The sequence below is a fragment of the Lemur catta genome, chromosome 9 (genome assembly GCF_020740605.2).
Source record: "Lemur catta isolate mLemCat1 chromosome 9, mLemCat1.pri, whole genome shotgun sequence".
NCBI lineage: Eukaryota > Metazoa > Chordata > Mammalia > Primates > Lemuridae > Lemur > Lemur catta.
In genome coordinates, this window is record NC_059136.1 from 89,619,072 (window position 1) to 89,638,500 (window position 19,429).

General features: G+C 39.0%; 1 protein-coding gene across 5 annotated transcripts in view; it reads left to right on the forward strand.

Annotated features, from left to right (window-relative positions):
- Window positions 1–19,429, forward strand: part of ASPH (aspartate beta-hydroxylase) — a 224,800-nt gene that overhangs the window by 158,910 nt on the left and 46,461 nt on the right. For 4 of the 5 annotated variants that reach the window (XM_045560957.1, XM_045560959.1, XM_045560960.1 and 1 more), the window contains 3 exons: window positions 1,436–1,534; window positions 3,631–3,720; window positions 8,913–9,050. In XM_045560957.1, coding sequence (XP_045416913.1) covers window positions 1,436–1,534; window positions 3,631–3,720; window positions 8,913–9,050 — 327 coding nt within the window. Of the gene's footprint in view, window positions 1–1,435; window positions 1,535–3,630; window positions 3,721–8,912; window positions 9,051–10,877; window positions 10,939–19,429 lie in introns of those variants that run through there. The other variant, XM_045560962.1, reaches the window with a different exon arrangement.

A 19,429-nucleotide genomic window follows, 5' to 3' on the forward strand; every position in this document is an offset into this window, starting at 1 on the left:
GTTAATAACAGAGCTGGTGCTCAGGGAGAGGCCTCGCTGAGATGGTGACCTTTGGGCACCGAGGTAAGGGCGTGAGCCACTTGGATGTCCCGTGGGAGAGTTTGAGCCAGAGGAGTGCCGTGAGTGCAAAGGTCCTGGGGCAGGGGTGCCTTGGCTTGATCTGGGGCAGCAAGGCGCCAGCGTGCCTCCTGGGGGGGCAGGGGCAGGAGAGGAGGCCAGAGAGGTGCAGAAGCCACTCTGAGAGAAATGGAACAGAGGATGAGACCTGACCCGGGATATACAGGGTTCACTCAGGGCCCTGTGTAGAGAATGGGCCACAGGAGAGCAGGGCGGGGGGTGCAGAGGGTGGGCCGTTGGATGCTCCCATAGAAGGTGGGGAGAGATGCTGAAATTTGGAGCAGGGTAGCAGCAGTAAAGAAAATGACAAGTGGTGTGATTCTGAACATACTTTTACGGTAGTGTCAGCCGGATTTGCTAGCGGATGCAGCGCAGGACCGGATACAAGCTGAAAGCGCTGACGTTTCAGCAGTGTGTGCCGTGTGGACCCACTCAGGTCATGGCGCACCCTCTCCGTACTCACTGGCTCCTTCTCTGCAGGGCCCCGTGGTAGCCGTGACTGCTCTTTCTCTACTCAGACTCAAGGATGAAGAGAAGAGATGGGAGACACATCTTTTCTCTATATGCACCCAACTCAAACCTTCTTTCTTTGTCTTTGGTTCTATAAATTAGTTTGTCTAAGCAGCTTCACAAGTTGAATGTTGTTGTTGTTTTGATTTCTCATTGCTAATACTTAATTTAGAGGCATCTCGCGTAATTTATCTTTAAATCATAGTAAATGCATATAATAATAAATGATGTGGTTTACATGAAATATTTACCTGGGTTTTATCACAGAATATTAGATTTGCTCACCACTTTATCCTCAGTGCTTAAAACAGTCTGGGCACTCAAGAAGCTGTTGGTGAATGAATGGATTGTGATATATTACAAATGCAAATCTAAATTTTCTTTTAATTAAGGCAACGTCTAAAGCATGTGTATAAAGTAATGTCTAATAACCATTCAGAGTTGTCTTCAAGTATAGCAAATGTAAAGCAATTTCCCCCTGATCACTAAAAACGTACTGAAGTCATATCAATTGACAGATATTTTGCTGATCTGCATTGTTAAAGCAATGCTTTAGTGGTTATTGCCTTTTCATTCATTTCTTCATTCTTGAAGAACCATTGTGTAAATGTGAAAAGCGTATTGAGTTGAGGGGAAATGGGGCCATTTAGGTTTAATGATACTGCCACGAGACTAAAGTGCTATCGGGTTTTAAGCTGTAACATCATAATCCAACCCACGTACGGCAAAGCTAATTAAAATTTGTTTTGACAGCCATTTGTCAAATTTGTAGTCAATCACACCGGCTCTTTGTTTTCTTGGCGTTTAGGTTCTTAGTGTGACACCTAATGATGGCTTTGCTAAAGTCCATTATGGCTTCATCCTGAAGGCACAGAACAAGATTGCGGAGAGCATTCCCTATTTAAAGGTAACTGTCACTGCCCCTCCTCTGCTTTCATCCTCCGAGTCCTCTGAGTCATCAGGACAGGCGTGGCTATGCCTGGCAGCCTGGTGCCCTGCTGAGTCTTGCATGGTCAGGATGCACATCTCTGATGACCAAATCCGTAGCAGTGTGGGCTTCCACCGTGACTGACGGTGCCAGATGTCGAAATACCAACCATGTGAACAGAGACTATTTAGAAAGTATCTTATGAAAAAATTCCTAAAACTGGAGTTGTTATTATTTTTTAAATAAACGGCAAAGGTGGACAAAAGTTATTGCTACAATAATTTAAAATACAGACAGCGCATCAGAGGTTCCTTTTACCAGTTAATTATACACAGAGTCTACTCCACAGGACTCTTGGCTACCTGCACAAGGGGAGGTAACGAATGCACACTGCATATTAACAGGGCAAACCCCAAAAGCCTTTCTGATAGCTCAAAATATTTAGATTAAAATATGCTGTTATTTTTTTCTTATATCTAATTGGATCTTCATCATTTCACCAGAATCACATGTGATTTAGCCCAGGGCTGTGCAGTAGAACTTTCTCCCGTGACGGGGATGTTCCTCATCTGTGTTCTCCCACATGGTGGCCACTGAGCATCTGAAATGTGGCCGCTGCAACTGAGGAAGTGAATTTTTCATTTCATTTAATTTTAATTGAAATAATAACACGTGGCTAGCAGCTACCGTATTGGACAGGTAGCTGGATAGCTGTGAACTGTATTTTTAAAGTAGCAGTGTATTTCATTTTTATGATCTGTTTCTTTCATGTGACTTAAATCAGAGATCCCAAATAACCACCCACTGATTGCAGATAGTTTGCGTCTCATATTTGGCCAGCACAGTTCTATGAAAAATAACTTTAATTGCTTGCCTTATTTGAGAATCTGAACATTTTATGTAATCATGCAGACTTCTAGTTTTTCTTGAAAGGTCACACTGGCCCACTTCCCCACACCTGGAGCTGAGCGGTGGCTCCCCCGCGAGGTGGGCTTGTACCCCTAGTCTGTCCAGGCTGTCGCTGGGCCTCTGCAGACCTTCACAGTCCCTGCCAGGGCCCCGTGGGCATATGGGTGTCTCTGATGTAAAGTGTCCCCTTACATTTCCTTTGACACTGGAGGGCCTGACAGTATCTCCCTGCTTCAGAGATGGGGAGAGCGACTGCTGGGTTGGTCAGTTAACAGGCGAGGACACTTGAGTGTTGGTCGCTTAGGAGCCCTGGTGACAGTTTCCTGGCCTGCGTGCTGCTTCTCCCCTTCCCTCGTGGGACTTGCTTGCTACTTTCCGACATTACGTAAATACAGTTTCTTCCCAGTGAAATATAATGTGCTTCTTGTGAAGAGGCCTCAACGATGCACATTTTTAGAAAGCAGTCCTTGACATTTAAATATTTTTTTACTTTGCTTCTTTTGCTTTTCTAAATTCGTTTTCTTGCTTTAATATTTTCATTTTTTTTTTTGAGATAAATCTCAATTTTAGTCCTTGTGGGAGATGGGAGAATCGGCTAAATGTTTTAGAATAAGGAACTGTCTAATAAAAATGCATTTTTAAAGATTCAAATTGGCTTTAATTCTTCTGTATGTTTTATTAAAAAATTCATTAAAATGTAAGGACACATTTGTTTGGAGTGGAAAGAAACAGGCCTCGCAGTTGGGGTGCCATCACCTCACACGTGAGCAGGTCAACATTTTGGTTCCGGAATAAAAAGCCTCTAGATGAAATGTGGTCAGATTTGGAGATCAAAATACGTGTGAGAGCTGTCTGGCCAGAGAAATTCTTTGGATTATTGAAATATGATTGTTCCCAGAGAGAAGATGCACAAGGTAGCATACAAATTTTACAGGCTATCCCACTAATGATTAATGATAGATGTATCATTATATTTAGCTTTCTGACCTCCGTTTGCTTTTGCATGCAAATGTTGACCAGTAACTTCATTAGTAAATTTTAATATTGAGATGTATTTTTCTGGTTACTAGATTTTCCTGTGTACATTATAGGAAAGTTTATGTAAATCAATAAATGACAACTGGTATTTCATTCTTTCACAAATACTAACAGTGTCCTTTCTACAGGAAGGAATAGAATCTGGGGATCCTGGAACCGATGATGGCAGATTTTATTTCCACCTGGGAGATGCCATGCAGAGGGTTGGGAACAAAGAGGTAATGGGTTTGTGAACTTCTGGTTCTCTCTAACAGAGGATGGAGTTGGGGGAATAAGTATTTCCAAGAGAAAGTTATAATTGAAATAATATTTGAGCACACACTTTTGAAGACAGTAATTGAAACTATTTAGCTCTTTAAACTATGTTTGAAACAACCCAACAACTCTAGCTTAATCATATAAAGAATTCTTGGGGTTGGGTGTGGTGGCTCATGCCTGTAATCCCAGCACTTTAGGAGGTTGAGGCAGGAGGATCACTTGAGGCCAGGAGTTTTAGACCAGCCTGGGCAACATAACAAGACCTGATCTATACAAAAAATTTAAAAAATTAGCCAGGTATGGTGGTGGATGCCTGTAGTCCTAGCTTGGGAGGCTGAGGCAGGAGGATACCATGAGCCCAGGAATTCGAGGCTGCAGTGAGCTATGATCACATCACTGCACTCCAGCCTAGGGACAGAGTGAAACCCTGTATCAAAAAAAAAAAAAAAAAAAAGAATTCTTAGAATTTGGCTTTTACATATTAAGTTTCTTTTAAGAAATCAGCTATGTAATCACAAGAGCAGTCTCTAAATTGATATGTGCTGTATGTGTATAGAAAGATAGACATTGCCTTGGAAAATTATTTTTTAAATTATGAAATGAAGAGATGTCTCTGAAATTATTTAAATTTTTTAAAATACTTTAATAGCTTTCCTAGATTCATTTTTATTTTATTTTGGAACTTTAAAAGTAGTTATTTTTAGAATGAAGTCTTTAGTCAACTGATCCTAATAGTTGCGTAACTTATTACCCTCTGAAATATTTAATGCCAAGTTTAAGATGAACACCCGTGGCCGTGGTAGTGATAGGTACTGACACAGAAATACAGTAGCTAAAACAAGTCACATGTTTTCTATGCGATGATACCTTTTTCTGAGTACAACCTCAGCTTCTATAAACATAACATTGGATTGTTAATCATGACCTCATGTGCTGTAAATTTTGAAACTCTTCCACGTCCACCATGATTTACATGGTGCTGCTGAATGAGGAAGCCCCCCTTTCCTGTCCTGCTCCATTGCAGGGGTGCTAGGCTGGGCAGTCCTTACAGTCATTGGATAAAAGGGTGAAGTGAGACCCTGAATCTTTGTAACCATTGCATTCTGTAGTTGTAATAAAGTGACATCTAAGGATAACACAGCTTCAAGTTTGAAGCACATGGGACCATCTGGACAACTGAGAGTTCAGAGTTTGTGACAGGGGAATCACCTGCTAGAGCCATGCACCAATTTGGGGTAATAGAAGTTTGGATAATTGACACTGTTTTCTTTATACATTTCTACTTATCTGTGCCTTTCCCCCTCTGACCTCCCAGTCCATCAGCTAAAATAGAATCAGCCATTAGGAAGTGAAGAAAAAGAAGGGAGAAGAAATTGCTGATTAGTAATCATTTTGTGTCCCTTCATTCTCTTAGATACAGAGGCCGGTACCTCCTTTGAATGAGAGGGATAAGAAAGATTTTGCCGCAGTGTCTAACACTGGATAAATGTTCATATCTGACTACTATAAATATAATTGTCACCAATTAATTTATTTTTGAACATTTCAGGGTCCAGGGCAAAGACAGATAAAAGAAGTCTATGATTTATCTCACATGTTCAAGGGCAAAGAATTCACTACTAAACACTTGTTAAGGTTTTGGGATTTGAACCTGTGGGACTGTTCTACCATTTTAATTATTATTAATATGCAAAGAACAGCACAGTTGTTGAATTTAAAAAGTTCACAAGGATTCATTCTTACAGGAGAACAGAAGCAAACCTATAAAAACCCCATTTTTATACATTCCATATATTAGCTTTTGAATGTGAATTGGTTGTCACACTCCTGAGTTTGCATGTCGGGAAGCAGCCACCCCGTGTCTTTATGCGTAGAGCATTGCTCCAACTCTGAAAGAGGACGGACCCGTGAAAAGCAAACCTGCAGCCTCTTGCTGCAGAGGCTGACGATAAAATGGGTGTTGAGCAAAATTTTTCTAATGGATTCACTTAGTGTGGAAGACAAACTGTGATAGTCTTGTAGCAATTCAGCTTCCACTGTTGCTGGTATTTCCATAACTTCCAAATCCACCTTCTAGCTAGATCTCGTCTCCTTCTCCAAGTCCAAATTCACATGTCTACGGCCTGCTTGGTGTCACCACACAGATGTCATACAGAAAACTTACTTGTCTTCCTCTAAACCGTTTTCCTCCTGGATTCCTTCTCTCATCCAATGGCATTGCCAACATCCCAGGATCAAGATTTGAGTGAGCTTTAGCTCCTCCCTGTCCCCCGCACTCCAGGCTAGTCAGGCCAGCTCTGGGGATTCAGCCTCCACCCTGTCCTCCCTTGTGCTTAGTCCGTGCTGATTCTGGTCTTTGTTACCTGTAAGAATCTTGCTATTGTTTCTTGCTTCAGTCTCTCTTTCAGGGCACCCTATCCTCAAAACACCTGCAGTACAAAATAAAATAAAGTCATGTTTGCATGTGCAGCATTACCAGTCCTCCACAGGCAGGTTGCAGCCATTGTCCTAATCAGAACTGTCTCCTGGGCCCCACTGGGCAGCAGGCTCCAAGCAGAACCACTTAAGACAGGCCCAATGCACAGGCGTGGCCTGGGCTTTTCTGGGTTGGAATCTTTCAACATGCTATTTCTGTGCGGGGTGTGTGTGTGTGTGTGTGTGTTTGACAGAGAAAACCATACATAGCAATAATTTTAAGAAAGGGGAGATGACATTGATATAAAACACATTTAAGAAGGTGGCCCTGGTGCTCTTGCTGTCTTAGTATTCCTGATTAGACATATAAAATTCCTGATAAGATGAGAAATAGGAAAGAGGAAGTTTTCAGAAGATTCGAACTTGATTGTTGATTTTCTAGCAATTTTTATTGTAAAGTAGTTTAAATGTTTACAAAAAAGCAATCTAGCTGAATTCATTGGATCCTCTATGTCATGTATCATTGAAGGTGAGTTTTAGTTTCTGATATATCATTTTTGCAATTTTGTTTCTCCCAAAATTCAGATGGCAGGAGAGTGTAAAATTAAGGGTTCTATTTGATGGCAGTAGTACAGTTGGAGTGTCAGAAAAGACCTTATGAATAGTGTAAACACACTGTTGTAAGTGAAGTGACTTACCCACGCATCCATCACGTTGAGTGACTAGAGCTATGATATTTGCTTTTTTATTTTCCTATAATTTTTTTCTCATTATTCCAACAATATGCATAGTCTTTAAAATGAATTGCTGATGATTCAAAAATTAATGGACTGTCAGATTAAAAAAATAATAATCTGTTATAATTAATATTGTTGCTCACTTTTACACTGAAAAGTACAGGAAATAAAATCCTAAATTTAAATTGGACAAAAATAACCACAACAGATGAATTAATTGCAGAGGTAAATGCTATTTAAAAAAAAAAAAATTAGGCCGGGCGCGGTGGCTCATGCCTGTAATCCTAGCCCTCTGGGAGGCCGAGGCGAGTGGATCGCTCAAGGTCAGGAGTTCCAGACCAGCCTGAGCGAGACCCCCGTCTCTACTAAAAAAAAAATAGAAAGAAATTATCTGGACAACTAAAAATATATATGGAAAAAATTAGCCGGGCATGGTGGCGCATGCCTGTAGTCCCAGCTACTCGGGAGGCTGAGGCAGTAGGATCGCTTAACCCCAGGAGTTTGAGGTTGCTGTGAGCTAGGCTGATGCCATGGCACTCACTCTTGCCCGGGCAACAAAGTGAGACTCTGTCTCAAAAAAAAAAAAAAAAAATTAGACAACAATTAGGCACTTTAACTTTCTGATTTTTAAAGAATTTCTGGCTACAACTTACATGTATTTTAAGGAAAGTAAATATGTATAAGCATGCTTAATTTGAGATATTTATTAGGAAGATGATTAAATAAGAAAATTGTTTCGATAGTTGTTGTTAAATGATACTAAGACAGGAGAGTAGAACAAGTTGCCAGGAGTCCTGGATTCTAGCTTTACGAGATTTAGCTTTCATTAACGTCAGTTTCAACATTTGTAAAATGGAGATACTTGGGGTAATCACAAAGATCAAGTGAAATTACACATGTAAAAGCAAGTCGTAAATGTAAAGTGCTATTGCAAATATGAGGTGGTATTGCTATTACCCTTTATTTTTCTAATGAAGAAAAATTTGAAATAATGAATTTTAAGAGACTTTTAAAAGTTAATGTTTTTTATTTTTATTAATCAAAAATGTATTTGAAATCACTCTTCAAAAGTGATCATTAAATCAGACATGTAATAACAGAGAGGATAATATTAAGTGTACCATTAGAAACACCACCCATTCCAAAGACAATGGCACATGCACGTTGCAGGAAGCATGTGGGCAGGGACACTTGGGGAGCATATGGTTAGGACGACATTTGAAGGAGCCATCTGGAGCAGCATACTCTGCAGCCAGCTGTCCCTGAAAAGACTAGTCTTGGAGGCAAGTTGTGTCATGTTACCACTAGCCCTAAAGCCACAAATGTTATCACTTATGTCAGGAAAAAAAATACATTACAAACTAAAATTCCCTTTTAAAAAATCTAATATGGACTATCACTATATTTATTGCCAACTCAGCATAATATTTCCCTTCTGTCTACCTAATTTAATGGAGGATTTGCACTCTTGTCCCCTTGAAATAGTGCCTCAAATGTGGACAGGGAAAGAAAGTGCAGGTGAAAGGAAATGGCTCTCCACTTTAGCATTCTAGTCTGGTAAATGCAAATATCTTTGAAGACATTATTAAAATCATAATCCTTTCCTTTTAAAGGAAACATAAAATAGAAATGAAAGCTAAAATATAAAGATAATCTCCTCTGGTGTCTTATTTAACTATTCAACAAGTAAGTCCTAGACTCCATGCTGGACGCTCTGGGGGAGACCTGAATACACAGATCCACTATTCAGGGAGCTCACAGCCTAAGAGTGAAAATAAAATGCACACATTCATTTATACGAATAAGTCATAATCAAAAACCCAGTGAAAGAATATTTTCACCCGATTTCAACAGATTTTCAGCAGATTTAAGTACCTAACAGCAAGCTCTTTATTTAAATGTCTCAAAGTCATACTTATTTTTAATGTCTTTAATTTTAAAATTAATAAAAGTACTTCACTGAGAGAACAGTTTGGAGCACATTCTTCCTGTCCTTCCAGGCATACAAGTGGTACGAGCTTGGGCACAAGAGAGGACATTTTGCATCTGTCTGGCAGCGCTCGCTCTACAACGTGAATGGTCTGAAAGCTCAACCTTGGTGGACCCCAAAAGAAACCGGCTACACAGATCTAGTAAAGGTGAGTGTTACTTAGACATCATCCTCACCGAATCTTTGTTCCCTACTTAAAATCAGAGAATGTTTATCGTAGAAAGGAATGTCAGGGAGGGGACAGATTTTATTTTTAAGGACATTTGCAAAAATATTGGAAAAAGAATCTTTTTATCCCTTTATCCAAAAGTTTTGTTTAGATGATATAGAAGGAAATTTGTCCGAAATAGCGGTTCTCAAATATTTTGGCCTGAGGACCATTTTACACTCTTAAAAATTATTGAGCACCCGAAGGAATTTTTGTTGATGTGGGTTATATTGATCAATACAATCGTTACACATGAAAACTGAAAGAAAGATTTCTATATATTTATGAATTCTTTAACAATAACAACCCCATTACATGATAATATGTATAACTTTTTAAAAAAATAATTATATTTTCAAAACAAAAAATGTAATGAGAAGATTGGAATTGCTTTATATTTTTACAAATCTGTTTTAAAGTCTGGATTAATAAAAGACAAGAGGAGTCTTATGTCTGTTTCCCACGTGTACTCACTAGAACTGTAATGTATATATCACATAGCTTCTGGTAAATTCTCAGTCATGAAAGAATGAGCATATACAATTTACAATCGCAAGGATGTGGAAACAACCCAAGTGCCCATCAATCCACGAATGGATTAGTAAACTGTGGTATATGTATACCATGGAGTACTACTCAGCTATAAGAAATAACAATGATACGACATCTCTTTGGTTCTCCTGGAGAGAGCTGGAACCCATTATACTAAGTGAAGTATCCAAAGAATGGAAAAACAAGCATCACATGTACTCACCAGAAAACTGGTTTCCCTGATCATCACCTAAATGTACATCAGGGAAGGATACCAATTGGATATCAGACTGGGATGGGGGGTGGGGGGAGGGGATGGGTGTATGCCTACATGATGAGTGCGTTGCACACCCTCTGGGGAATGGTCATGCTTGAAGGTGCAGACCCGGGGAGGTGGGGGGGGAGGGGATGGAGGTATGACTACATGATGAGTGCCAGGTGCACTGTCGGGAGAATGAGAACGGACGCGCTTGGGACTCTGACTCGGGGGGATGGGTGGGACATGGAAAATGTATATAACCTAAACTTATGTACCCCCATGATGAGCTGAAATAAAAAAAAAATATATATAAAAAAAAAAAAAAAAAAAAGAAAGAATGAGCATGAAAAAAGCAAATAACACCTTTGTATTACTAAAAAAGTAGTTTTGATCTTACAGACCCCCTCCGAGGGTCTAGGGAATGCTTGTATGACCTTGAACCACATTTTGAGAACCACTGATCCTGAAGCTATGGAAAGAGACAACAGTTATATTTTTAGAAAATGTTTGGTAGACATATAGGATAGAGAAACTAAGTTATTCTAACAACTTAATAGCTATAAAAAAATAGAAGCTTTTATACTGGTAGATTAAATATGAACTTTTAAAGACTGCTTTATGATTTTGATAGGAGCTGGTCAGAAGTTTACTTTTGCTCGGGTAAACCCCCTTCTTAGACATATTAATAAAACGGGACTCAGTTAATTAACTCATAGTTTTAATAATATTGTTTTCTACCAAACATGTAAAAATTGCATGTTATCTTATGGGTAGATGAGCTTTGGCGTTTTGGCCTCAGAATCTAACTGCCATTTACACATGGTTAATAATAAGAAAATATATTCTGATTTTCAAACAATTGATTTTACATCTTCAGGAGGCAGGGAGGGAAGAGAAAGAATGACAAAATATTGATAATTCTAGAATCTGAGTGATGGATATATGGAGATTTGTTGTACTTTTCTTTCTACCTTTAGGTATGTGTTTAAAATTTTTCATATTTTTGTCTTATAGAACATCTAGAATAAAATGTATCTGTAAGACATACAAGATTTCCCTGATTGATTTGGTCCTTTTGGGGAAAAGAGAGGTTCCAATGTGGTTTAATGTATTTGGATTAAATAGGTCTGACTTGACCATGTTTACTCTGTATTTCATTGTGAAAGTACACTTAATAATCATCACAGTCCACTTGTAGAGTAGGCCTCCATCAATTAGCCTTTGAATATTTTATAGATCAGAAAACCATAGCATGGTAACAATGAATGCAGATTGACTTAAAGATGTTCCTTATCCCAAACAGAAATAGTATAGGAACAACATCTCCCTTGATAAATGACTACATTTAGCACTGTCAGTGATTTTTTTTTTTTTTTTGGTAAAATTTCATCTTCCCTCAGATGGAATCACACTGATCTCTTCTGATTCACCTCTACCAATCTTTTTTTCTTGGTCCCTTTGGGAGTTCATTTCCCTACTGTAGCTTTTAGTATGCTTTCAAGTTCAAGTCACAGAAATGCAATTCAAACTCAGCTTAAACAACAAGGAATTGGGTTAACTTAAATAACCAGAATCCGGCAGTGGGGCTGACTTCAGGGGTAGTATAATCAGGGGAAGATTTTCTTGTCTGTGCACTTTGTTTCTGGTCAGCCTTGTCCCTACTGGCTACTGCAAGATGGTGGCCGGCAGCAGCTGATTATGAAGAGGGAAAGAGTGTGGGGCTCCGTAGCATCATTGAGCCCCTCACCAGCCCTCTGTGGCCTTATGGAAAGCTCCTGGCAGACCCTCTTCTGTTGGTGAGAACCGTGTCACATGGGCATCCACAGTCACAAGGGGGTCTGAGATACCAAGTAGCTGGCAAGAGGCTGGGGCAGCAGATGTCCAGGAGGAGAAAGGGAGTGCACCTCTCCACCAACCAGGGGACATAATCCTTCCCTTCAGTCTGCCTGGGCCAAGTTAAGTCACATTTCCACTCCGGGTGAATCCTGGCAAGGGGCTATGAGATTATCTTCAAAATAGATCAACCCCTGAAGCTAGGAAAGGGTCAGTTTCCTCTAATTCAAATGGCTTATCTGGGGGAAGGTGGATGCCCAGAGAAAGGCAGAGTCCCGTGAGGAAGGCAGAGGCGTGATTGAGGTCGAGAAGGCAGCCCGCAGTATTCAAGATATTTGCTGACTGTGGACCTGACTTGTCCCCAAATCTCTCTTCTCCTTTTCTTGTCATTCCTTTTCTAAGATGCTTTTTCCACTGTGTTTCAGCTGCCGTGAAAACTTCTACCAAAGCTATGCTCCTCAAATAGACTTCTCACTCTTCCTAGTCTATCTTCAGCTGTACAGAAACATTAACATTCAATGTGTAAATTAATTCCCCATGTAATCTCTTAGTTAATATGCCTTTCCAACTTTACGATTTCGGTCAGTGTCTTAGTCCTTTTGGGCTGCTGTAACAAAATGCCACAAACTTGGTGGCTTATAAACAAGAGAAATTTATTTCTTACAGTTCTGGAAGATGTGAAGTCCAAGACCAAGGTGCCAGCAGATTGAGTGTCTGGTGAGGGCTGCTTCCTGGTTCATAGGTGGTGTTTCTTGCTGTGAGGGTCTGGGGAGGGCTGCTTTTGGTTCACAGATGATTCATAGACGGTGTCTTCACATGCTGGAAGAGGGAATGCACCTCTCTGGAGCCTGCTTGATAGGGGCCCGTTTACGTGAATCACCTAAACCACCACCTAAAGCCTCACTTCCTAATATCACATTGGTGATTAGATTTCAACATATGAATTTGGGGGGACACAAACATTCAGACCATAGCAGTCAGTGATTCAGTTTCACCCAAAATACCTGGCTTATTAGTGTATCCTCCCTCACCACTGCCCTTCACTGTCTTCATTCCAGCCAGAATTCCTGCGGCCACCAGACCTTTCCATATGATAGTCCTTATTTGTGAGGAACTCTTTCCTTACCCCTTCCCCTTTTCCTTCTCTTCTGTACCCTTCACAGCCAATTCCTATCTATCCTTCCAGACATTAGCTAAGTTGTCACTGCTTCTAGGAATATAAGTTAGGTGTCCCTCCTAGCATGTACCCAGAAGCACCTTATATATCCTTTTTAAGCAGTTAGCACACTGCATTCTAATAACCTCCTAGTTCTCTGAAATTATGTACTTTAAGGCGGCAGGGACTATGTCCATCTTGTTCAGGACTAGCACAGTATCTAACACATGACAGGTTCTCAGAAATTAGATTCATTTTATGAGTTTCTATAAACTTTATTTTCTCTAGCTGTTTCATAGATATATCAGAAATCTCAGGAATATAAAAATAGTACTACTAAGCATTTCTTTACATGTAAGCAGTTGCCGCATTTGGCATCCTTCTTGGTCTTCCTTGAATGTGGGGGAGGTTCTCTCTTACTGCTACTATACCGAGAGGGGGAGGCCTAGAGAGGAAAAAAAAATTCTCTCTACCTGCTATTTCAGGAGCAAGGGATAAAGACATTCTTTTTCTTGAAATTATCACTGCTTAAGAGGAAAGGATATTTAGAATGTACAGAATTCCTGTTGAAACCTCAATCATTTAATTTCTTATAAAATGTTTGGGAATGGGGCAGACATCAGAATGGCAGAGGGAACATCTTCATAAATCACCCTTCCATGAAAACACTGAGAAAAATTATCAAAATCAACTTTTTTAGAACTCATACATTAGTCAAAGGCTTACAACAATCTGAGGAGTGTTTATTCCAGAAAAACTGCTGAACCTCAGTAAGAACAGCAGGGTTTGTGAGGTAGTAACTGTAACTACCACCAGCCATTGCTCCCAGCTTCAAGGTAGCCTTGAAAACTGGCAACCTCACAAGACCGTAGCAGTAAAACCTGCAGATTGGAGGCACTCGGGGCGTGGGGGGACAGATCAGGTTTGCAGTGCCTCACAAAGTCCCATACACAGGGCATTGTCGCTATTTCAACCTATCTCAACCTGGAAAGCTCCATTCTTAGGACATTGTTGTTGTTAATATTTGCCCTTGCTTATAAGAGAAGCTCTATCCCCAGGCTTTTAGTCAGAACAATCATTGGAGGGGTTTTCTTAGCATCACAGATGCCCAGGTCAACAGTATCAACTGGAGCAAATAAGAACCTGGCAAGAAAACAAAGCAAACAATAACAAAAAAAAAAAAAAACCTTAAAAATAATCTGGAGAACAAGATGTCCATGTGAGGCTTTGAAAAGCTCTGACATCTTCCTGGGGATGTTGGAGGCCATGTGCAGGTACAGGCCATGTGCATGCCCAGGAAATACTTGAGAGGATCACAGTTTTTACCTTTGGCTCACCTTGAGGCTCTGCCCAAGCAAGAAGTACAGAAGGCTAGAGCAGAGTTGTCAACAGGCTGAGCATTGCAGACATGCCCTCTAACTCACACAGAGCCCTCAGCAGTGGGAGGAAGAGTTATTGGTTCAAAGCAATTAAGAAAATTGCTGACCAATCATTAGCTGACCACTAAGGTAACATAGAAGAAACGTTAGTGGTCATTCACTATAGGTAATAGAGACTTTATAAAATTAATCCAGAAAGTTAGTGAATAACAACAATAACAAAAATCAACAAGAAACATTGGAGGAGGGGCAGAACTGATTTCCAGAATTGCCACATTATAGTATTTAAAATGTCCAATTTCAACAAAAATTACCTAACACACACAAAAAACAGAAAGGTATATACATACACAGGAAAACATACAGTCAATAGAAACTGTCCACGAGGGGCCCAGATGCTGAACTTACTAGACAGAGGCTTTAAATTGGCTATTATAAAGGTATTTAAATAACTGAAGGAAACTATGTCTAAAGAATTAAAGGAAATTATGACAATGATGTCTCACCAAATAGATAATACCAGTGAAGAGACAGAAATTATAGAAAAGACCCATATGGAAAACCTGGAGTCATAAAGTACAATATCTTAAGTAAAAACTCACTAGAAGGCCTCAGCACCAGATTTGAGCTGAGAAAAGAAATAGCAAACTTGAAGGTAGGTCATTTGATATTATCTATGCCAAGGAGAAGAAGGAAAAGAGAATGAAGAAGACAACCTGTGGGCACTATCAAGTGTATCCATATGCATAACGGGATCCTTAGAGGGAGAGAGGAGAGAGAGGTAGTAGAAAAATTACTTGAAGAAATAATGGCTCCAAATCTGCCAGATTAGATGAAAAACATAACACATCCAAGAAGCTCAATGAATTCCAAGGAGGATAAATTCCAGAAACATACCTAGACACATTGCAGTCAAACTGTAAAAGCCAAAAACAAAGTGATACTTTTAAAAGTACAAAGAGAAAAAACTTACTGCAAAAAAAATTTTTTAAAACCTTCTTTAAGACTTGACTTCACAGCAAAAATCATGGCGGCCAGAAGGCACTGGGATAACATTCAAATACTGAAAGAAAAAGACTGTTAACCAAGAATTCTGTATCTAGGAAAACTCTTTTTCAAAACTAAAGAAGAAGTTAAGACATTTCCAGATAAATTAAAGACTGGGAGAATTTAATGCTAGCCTACCTGCGCAGTAATAAATACTAATGAAAGTCCTTCGGGCTGAAATGAAATGACACTAGATGGATGGTAACACAAACATACAGGAAGAGAAAAGAAAAGAACTGCACTGAAGATAACCATATGGATAAACATAAAAGGGCAAAAATATGTAATTTTTGTTGCTTTTTTCTTCTATCTGACTTTAAAAAAACAATGTATAAAGCAATATTTATAAATTGTGTTCATGGGCTTAAAATACAGAAAGAAAAGAAACAACAAGGGAATTAAATGGTACACTAGTAAATATCTATCTGTTATAAAGGAAGGCAGTAATGGGAAAATAGAGGAACAAACAGACAAAATAAAAAGATATGACATATAAAAAAATAACAAAACAGCAAACTTTATCAGCAATTACATTAAATGTAAGGGGAAGAAATACTCCAGTCAAAAGGTAGAGATTGACAGAAGAAATTTTTAAAATATGATCCAGTTCTGTGCTGTTTACAAGAGACATACTGTAGTCAAGCACGCAAATAGCTTAAAAGTGAAAGAATGGGAAAAGAGTAAACCAAACAGTAACCAAAAGAGAACTAAAGTAGCTGTTACTATATTAATATCAGATAAAATAAATTTGAAGACAAAAGGTGTTACTAGAGGCAAAGAGGGACATTTCATAGTAGTAAAATGGTCAATTCATTAGGAAGACATACAATTGTAAACATATCTGTGTAATAGCAGAACACCAAAATATCTGAAGCAAAATGATAAAACTGAAGTGAGAAATATGTAATTCAATAGTACTAGGTGGAGATTTTAATACATCACTTTTTATAACGTGGACAACTACTAGGCTGTATATCAACAAGAAAATAAAACACTTGAGCATCACTAAACCAACACAAGCCCTCACAGACGTCTAGAGAACACTTCACCCCACAAAAGCAGAATAACATTCTTCTCAGGTGCGTGTGGAACATTCTCCAGGATAGACCATATGCTAGGCCATAAAACAAGCCCCAGTGGATTTAAAAGCATTGAAATCATACAAAGCATGTTCTCTGACCCCAGTGGAATGAAGTTAGGAATAATTAACATGAAGGTCTCTTTGTCCTCAAAATCCATATCCTTGCCAGTACCTGACACTGCCCCCCAAAGCTACCGATCTCTGCTTATGTGTCTTATGTTCTTCTCCTTATGGATATCAAGTGTTATTTTAAACTTCTTTTTCCTTGAGCTTCTTGATTTCAGCCCTGCCTGGTTCAAACTCTTTTATTTAAGAAAAGCAAAGCCGGAGTGTTAATCACAGGGTCCCTCATGGCACGGAATCTCAGTGTGTGTGGCATCTCATGGTTAAAACTCAGTGCCGTGTGATTGTGCTTTACTTCGCTAACTATCTTTATTTGCGGAAATGTTGATATTGATCTGGTTATGACTTAAAAAAAAAGTAGTTTCAAGGGGACCACCTGCCTACTATGGTGACTGTGACATGAGAGAGCCAGCTGTGTGAGGAAACCCAGAGCTCACTGACCATTTAGGTGACAAACACTTGCACATCAAGATATTCTTCTATGGTAATTTTCAAATTACAGATTTGAATATTATGGATCATGGATTGTCACTGAGGCTTGGACATCCTAAAGTGGAAACCTAGATCTGACAGCTACAACATTTGACCAATATACTTTTAGAATAATGACCCAGATTCTGACCCTTAAGTGACTGTAACTACCATGATAACACATTTTCATTCAAATTATTCACACTGTATGTTCCAGTGAGGTGTAGAGTACAGTTTTCTTGAAGGCATTGGACAGTGTTCAGTAAAACGCACCATCTGCGTTTTTTCTTGTGGTTGAATTGTCACGGTTCCCCCTCACTGTGTAGCTTATAGTTTGGCAGTGCTGGTTCAATGGAAAAATTTAGAGAAAAATATTCCAGTGAAGTTTTCTCTTTTCAACATATTTTCATTAAAACTGAGGAGGTGGCTGCCCAAATCACAAATATCAAAGCACTGAATGCCTTTGGGTTATTTAACATACAAATTGAAACAAAAATGGATTAAAATCTTTGCAAGGTTGGAAATAGAAAAGATCTCTTATAGTCAGAGAAAAGCCATCAAACCTTAAGAGTTTTGCTCTTTCCTTTTTGAGATGAGCTATTTGATCCACGCTGTTCCATGACCAATTTAGAGAATAAACCAATTTAGAGATATAAACCTGCATTCATAGAAAACACTATAGTAACATTGAAAACACAACAGCCAATAGCAACTGAAAACTATCTAAAATATCCCTTTTGTATTTGTTTCTCCTGCTGCCTAACTCTGCATTCAACACTGGGAAAAAGGAAAATTCTCGTATCCTTTTCTGAGTTTTTCAGAGCACCTGCTCTGATATAAATAAATAGCATCACAGATAAGTTTGCCTTTTTTCATACTGTAGTTTTATTACAGTTGGAGGAGTGCCCAGGAATATTTTGCCAATGGTGTGACATGGTGCATAGGAATGATTGATTAGAATAGCACCCTCTGTCATTTTCCTTCAGATGTGGCTTTTATTAATTAAGAAATCCATTATGTATGAATAACTTCACCTGGACAAAAATGAGACTTAAACAGTACTAAATTAGCAGTTCAGCATTTCTTTCTGTGTGATTAAATATTTGAGTGTTTTCACCGATTTGCTTTTAAAATGAAATGGATTTGGAAAGAAGCAAACATGTCAGATTTATAATGGAAGGCAGCTGTAAATTAACAGAATTAGCAATTTTATATAAAAGTAAATATCATAGTATAAAGAAGTGCTGAAGGCAACTTCAGATTAACATAATATTTTAATCTTATCTTTCTAAACCAAGCCTTTTTTATTCCAACAATAATTTCACTAACGATGACAACAAAATGACTATCAGGATCCAGAGCTTGATGATTATGTGATTTAAAGCTGAAGTTTTTGAAAGGGGCTCCATTATTAGATTGGTTTGGTTCTTAGCTCTGACACTCTGGGCAAGTCATTTTACCCATTTGAGCCTCAGTTTCTTTACCTCTAAATTCAAAAGGATTTATTTCCTTTGTTCCTCCTCTCCTACAAGGTTTTGATAAGACTCAAAAAATAAAACAAAACAAAACCCGCCACCGTGGATTGTTCTGTGTGCTGTTCAGATATGAGCCCTTAATAAGGGTCAGCACTCTGCTGAGGCCATAGGGTGGCTTGTGATGCCAATTATGGCAATGTAACAAAAGAATAAAATGTTTTATATTCTTTATTTCAAACTGAAAGGCCATTTTCTTTCTGAAAGCAAAATCAGTGAGATTTCAGTATTTGTCAACACAGGGAAAAAATGCCTACGTATTGGCTTTATCTCTGATCCTCTTTGGGAACTCACAGTACAGTGTTTGATATTTCAGGATAATTGCAAAGTGTACCTGTAGGTTGGCACTCCATTAGGGGCTCTAAAATGTTTAATCCAGCAGGTCATGATTTATGTCTTAACATATATTAACACAGATAGATGCCTTAAATGTGAACATGCACATACATATTATAATTTGTTTATCTCTTTATGAAGTGATCTGTTATTTATTTACACAGAAAGTTTCAGCACCTTGAGATTAGGGACTCTGGGCTTCTGCTCATACTGTCACTTCCTCAGGACACAGCTCTGTTCCCAGTAGGTAGGGCAGGAAGGGAAGACGGCACCTCGTCTCCCCTTTTACCTTCTGATGATGATGATGTTGGCTGGTTCCCCTGCCTGTCTGAGCCAGTGGATGAGGAATATGGGTCTCCTTTGCCATCTGAGTCCTTGAAGCCCTCGGGCTGGGTGTTTCTCCTGGTGGCATGGACTATTTTTTTCTCCTCTCTCTCAGGAGAAGAAATCCTTTTTCTCCCACTCTTTAGACAGAGAAAATTCGTTTATTTAAGACTCTTCTCTTGCCCTGGTGCTAGGTGGCTTATGTTATCCTTTTCCTTCAGCAAGGATGATAGGAGAGTGAATACCC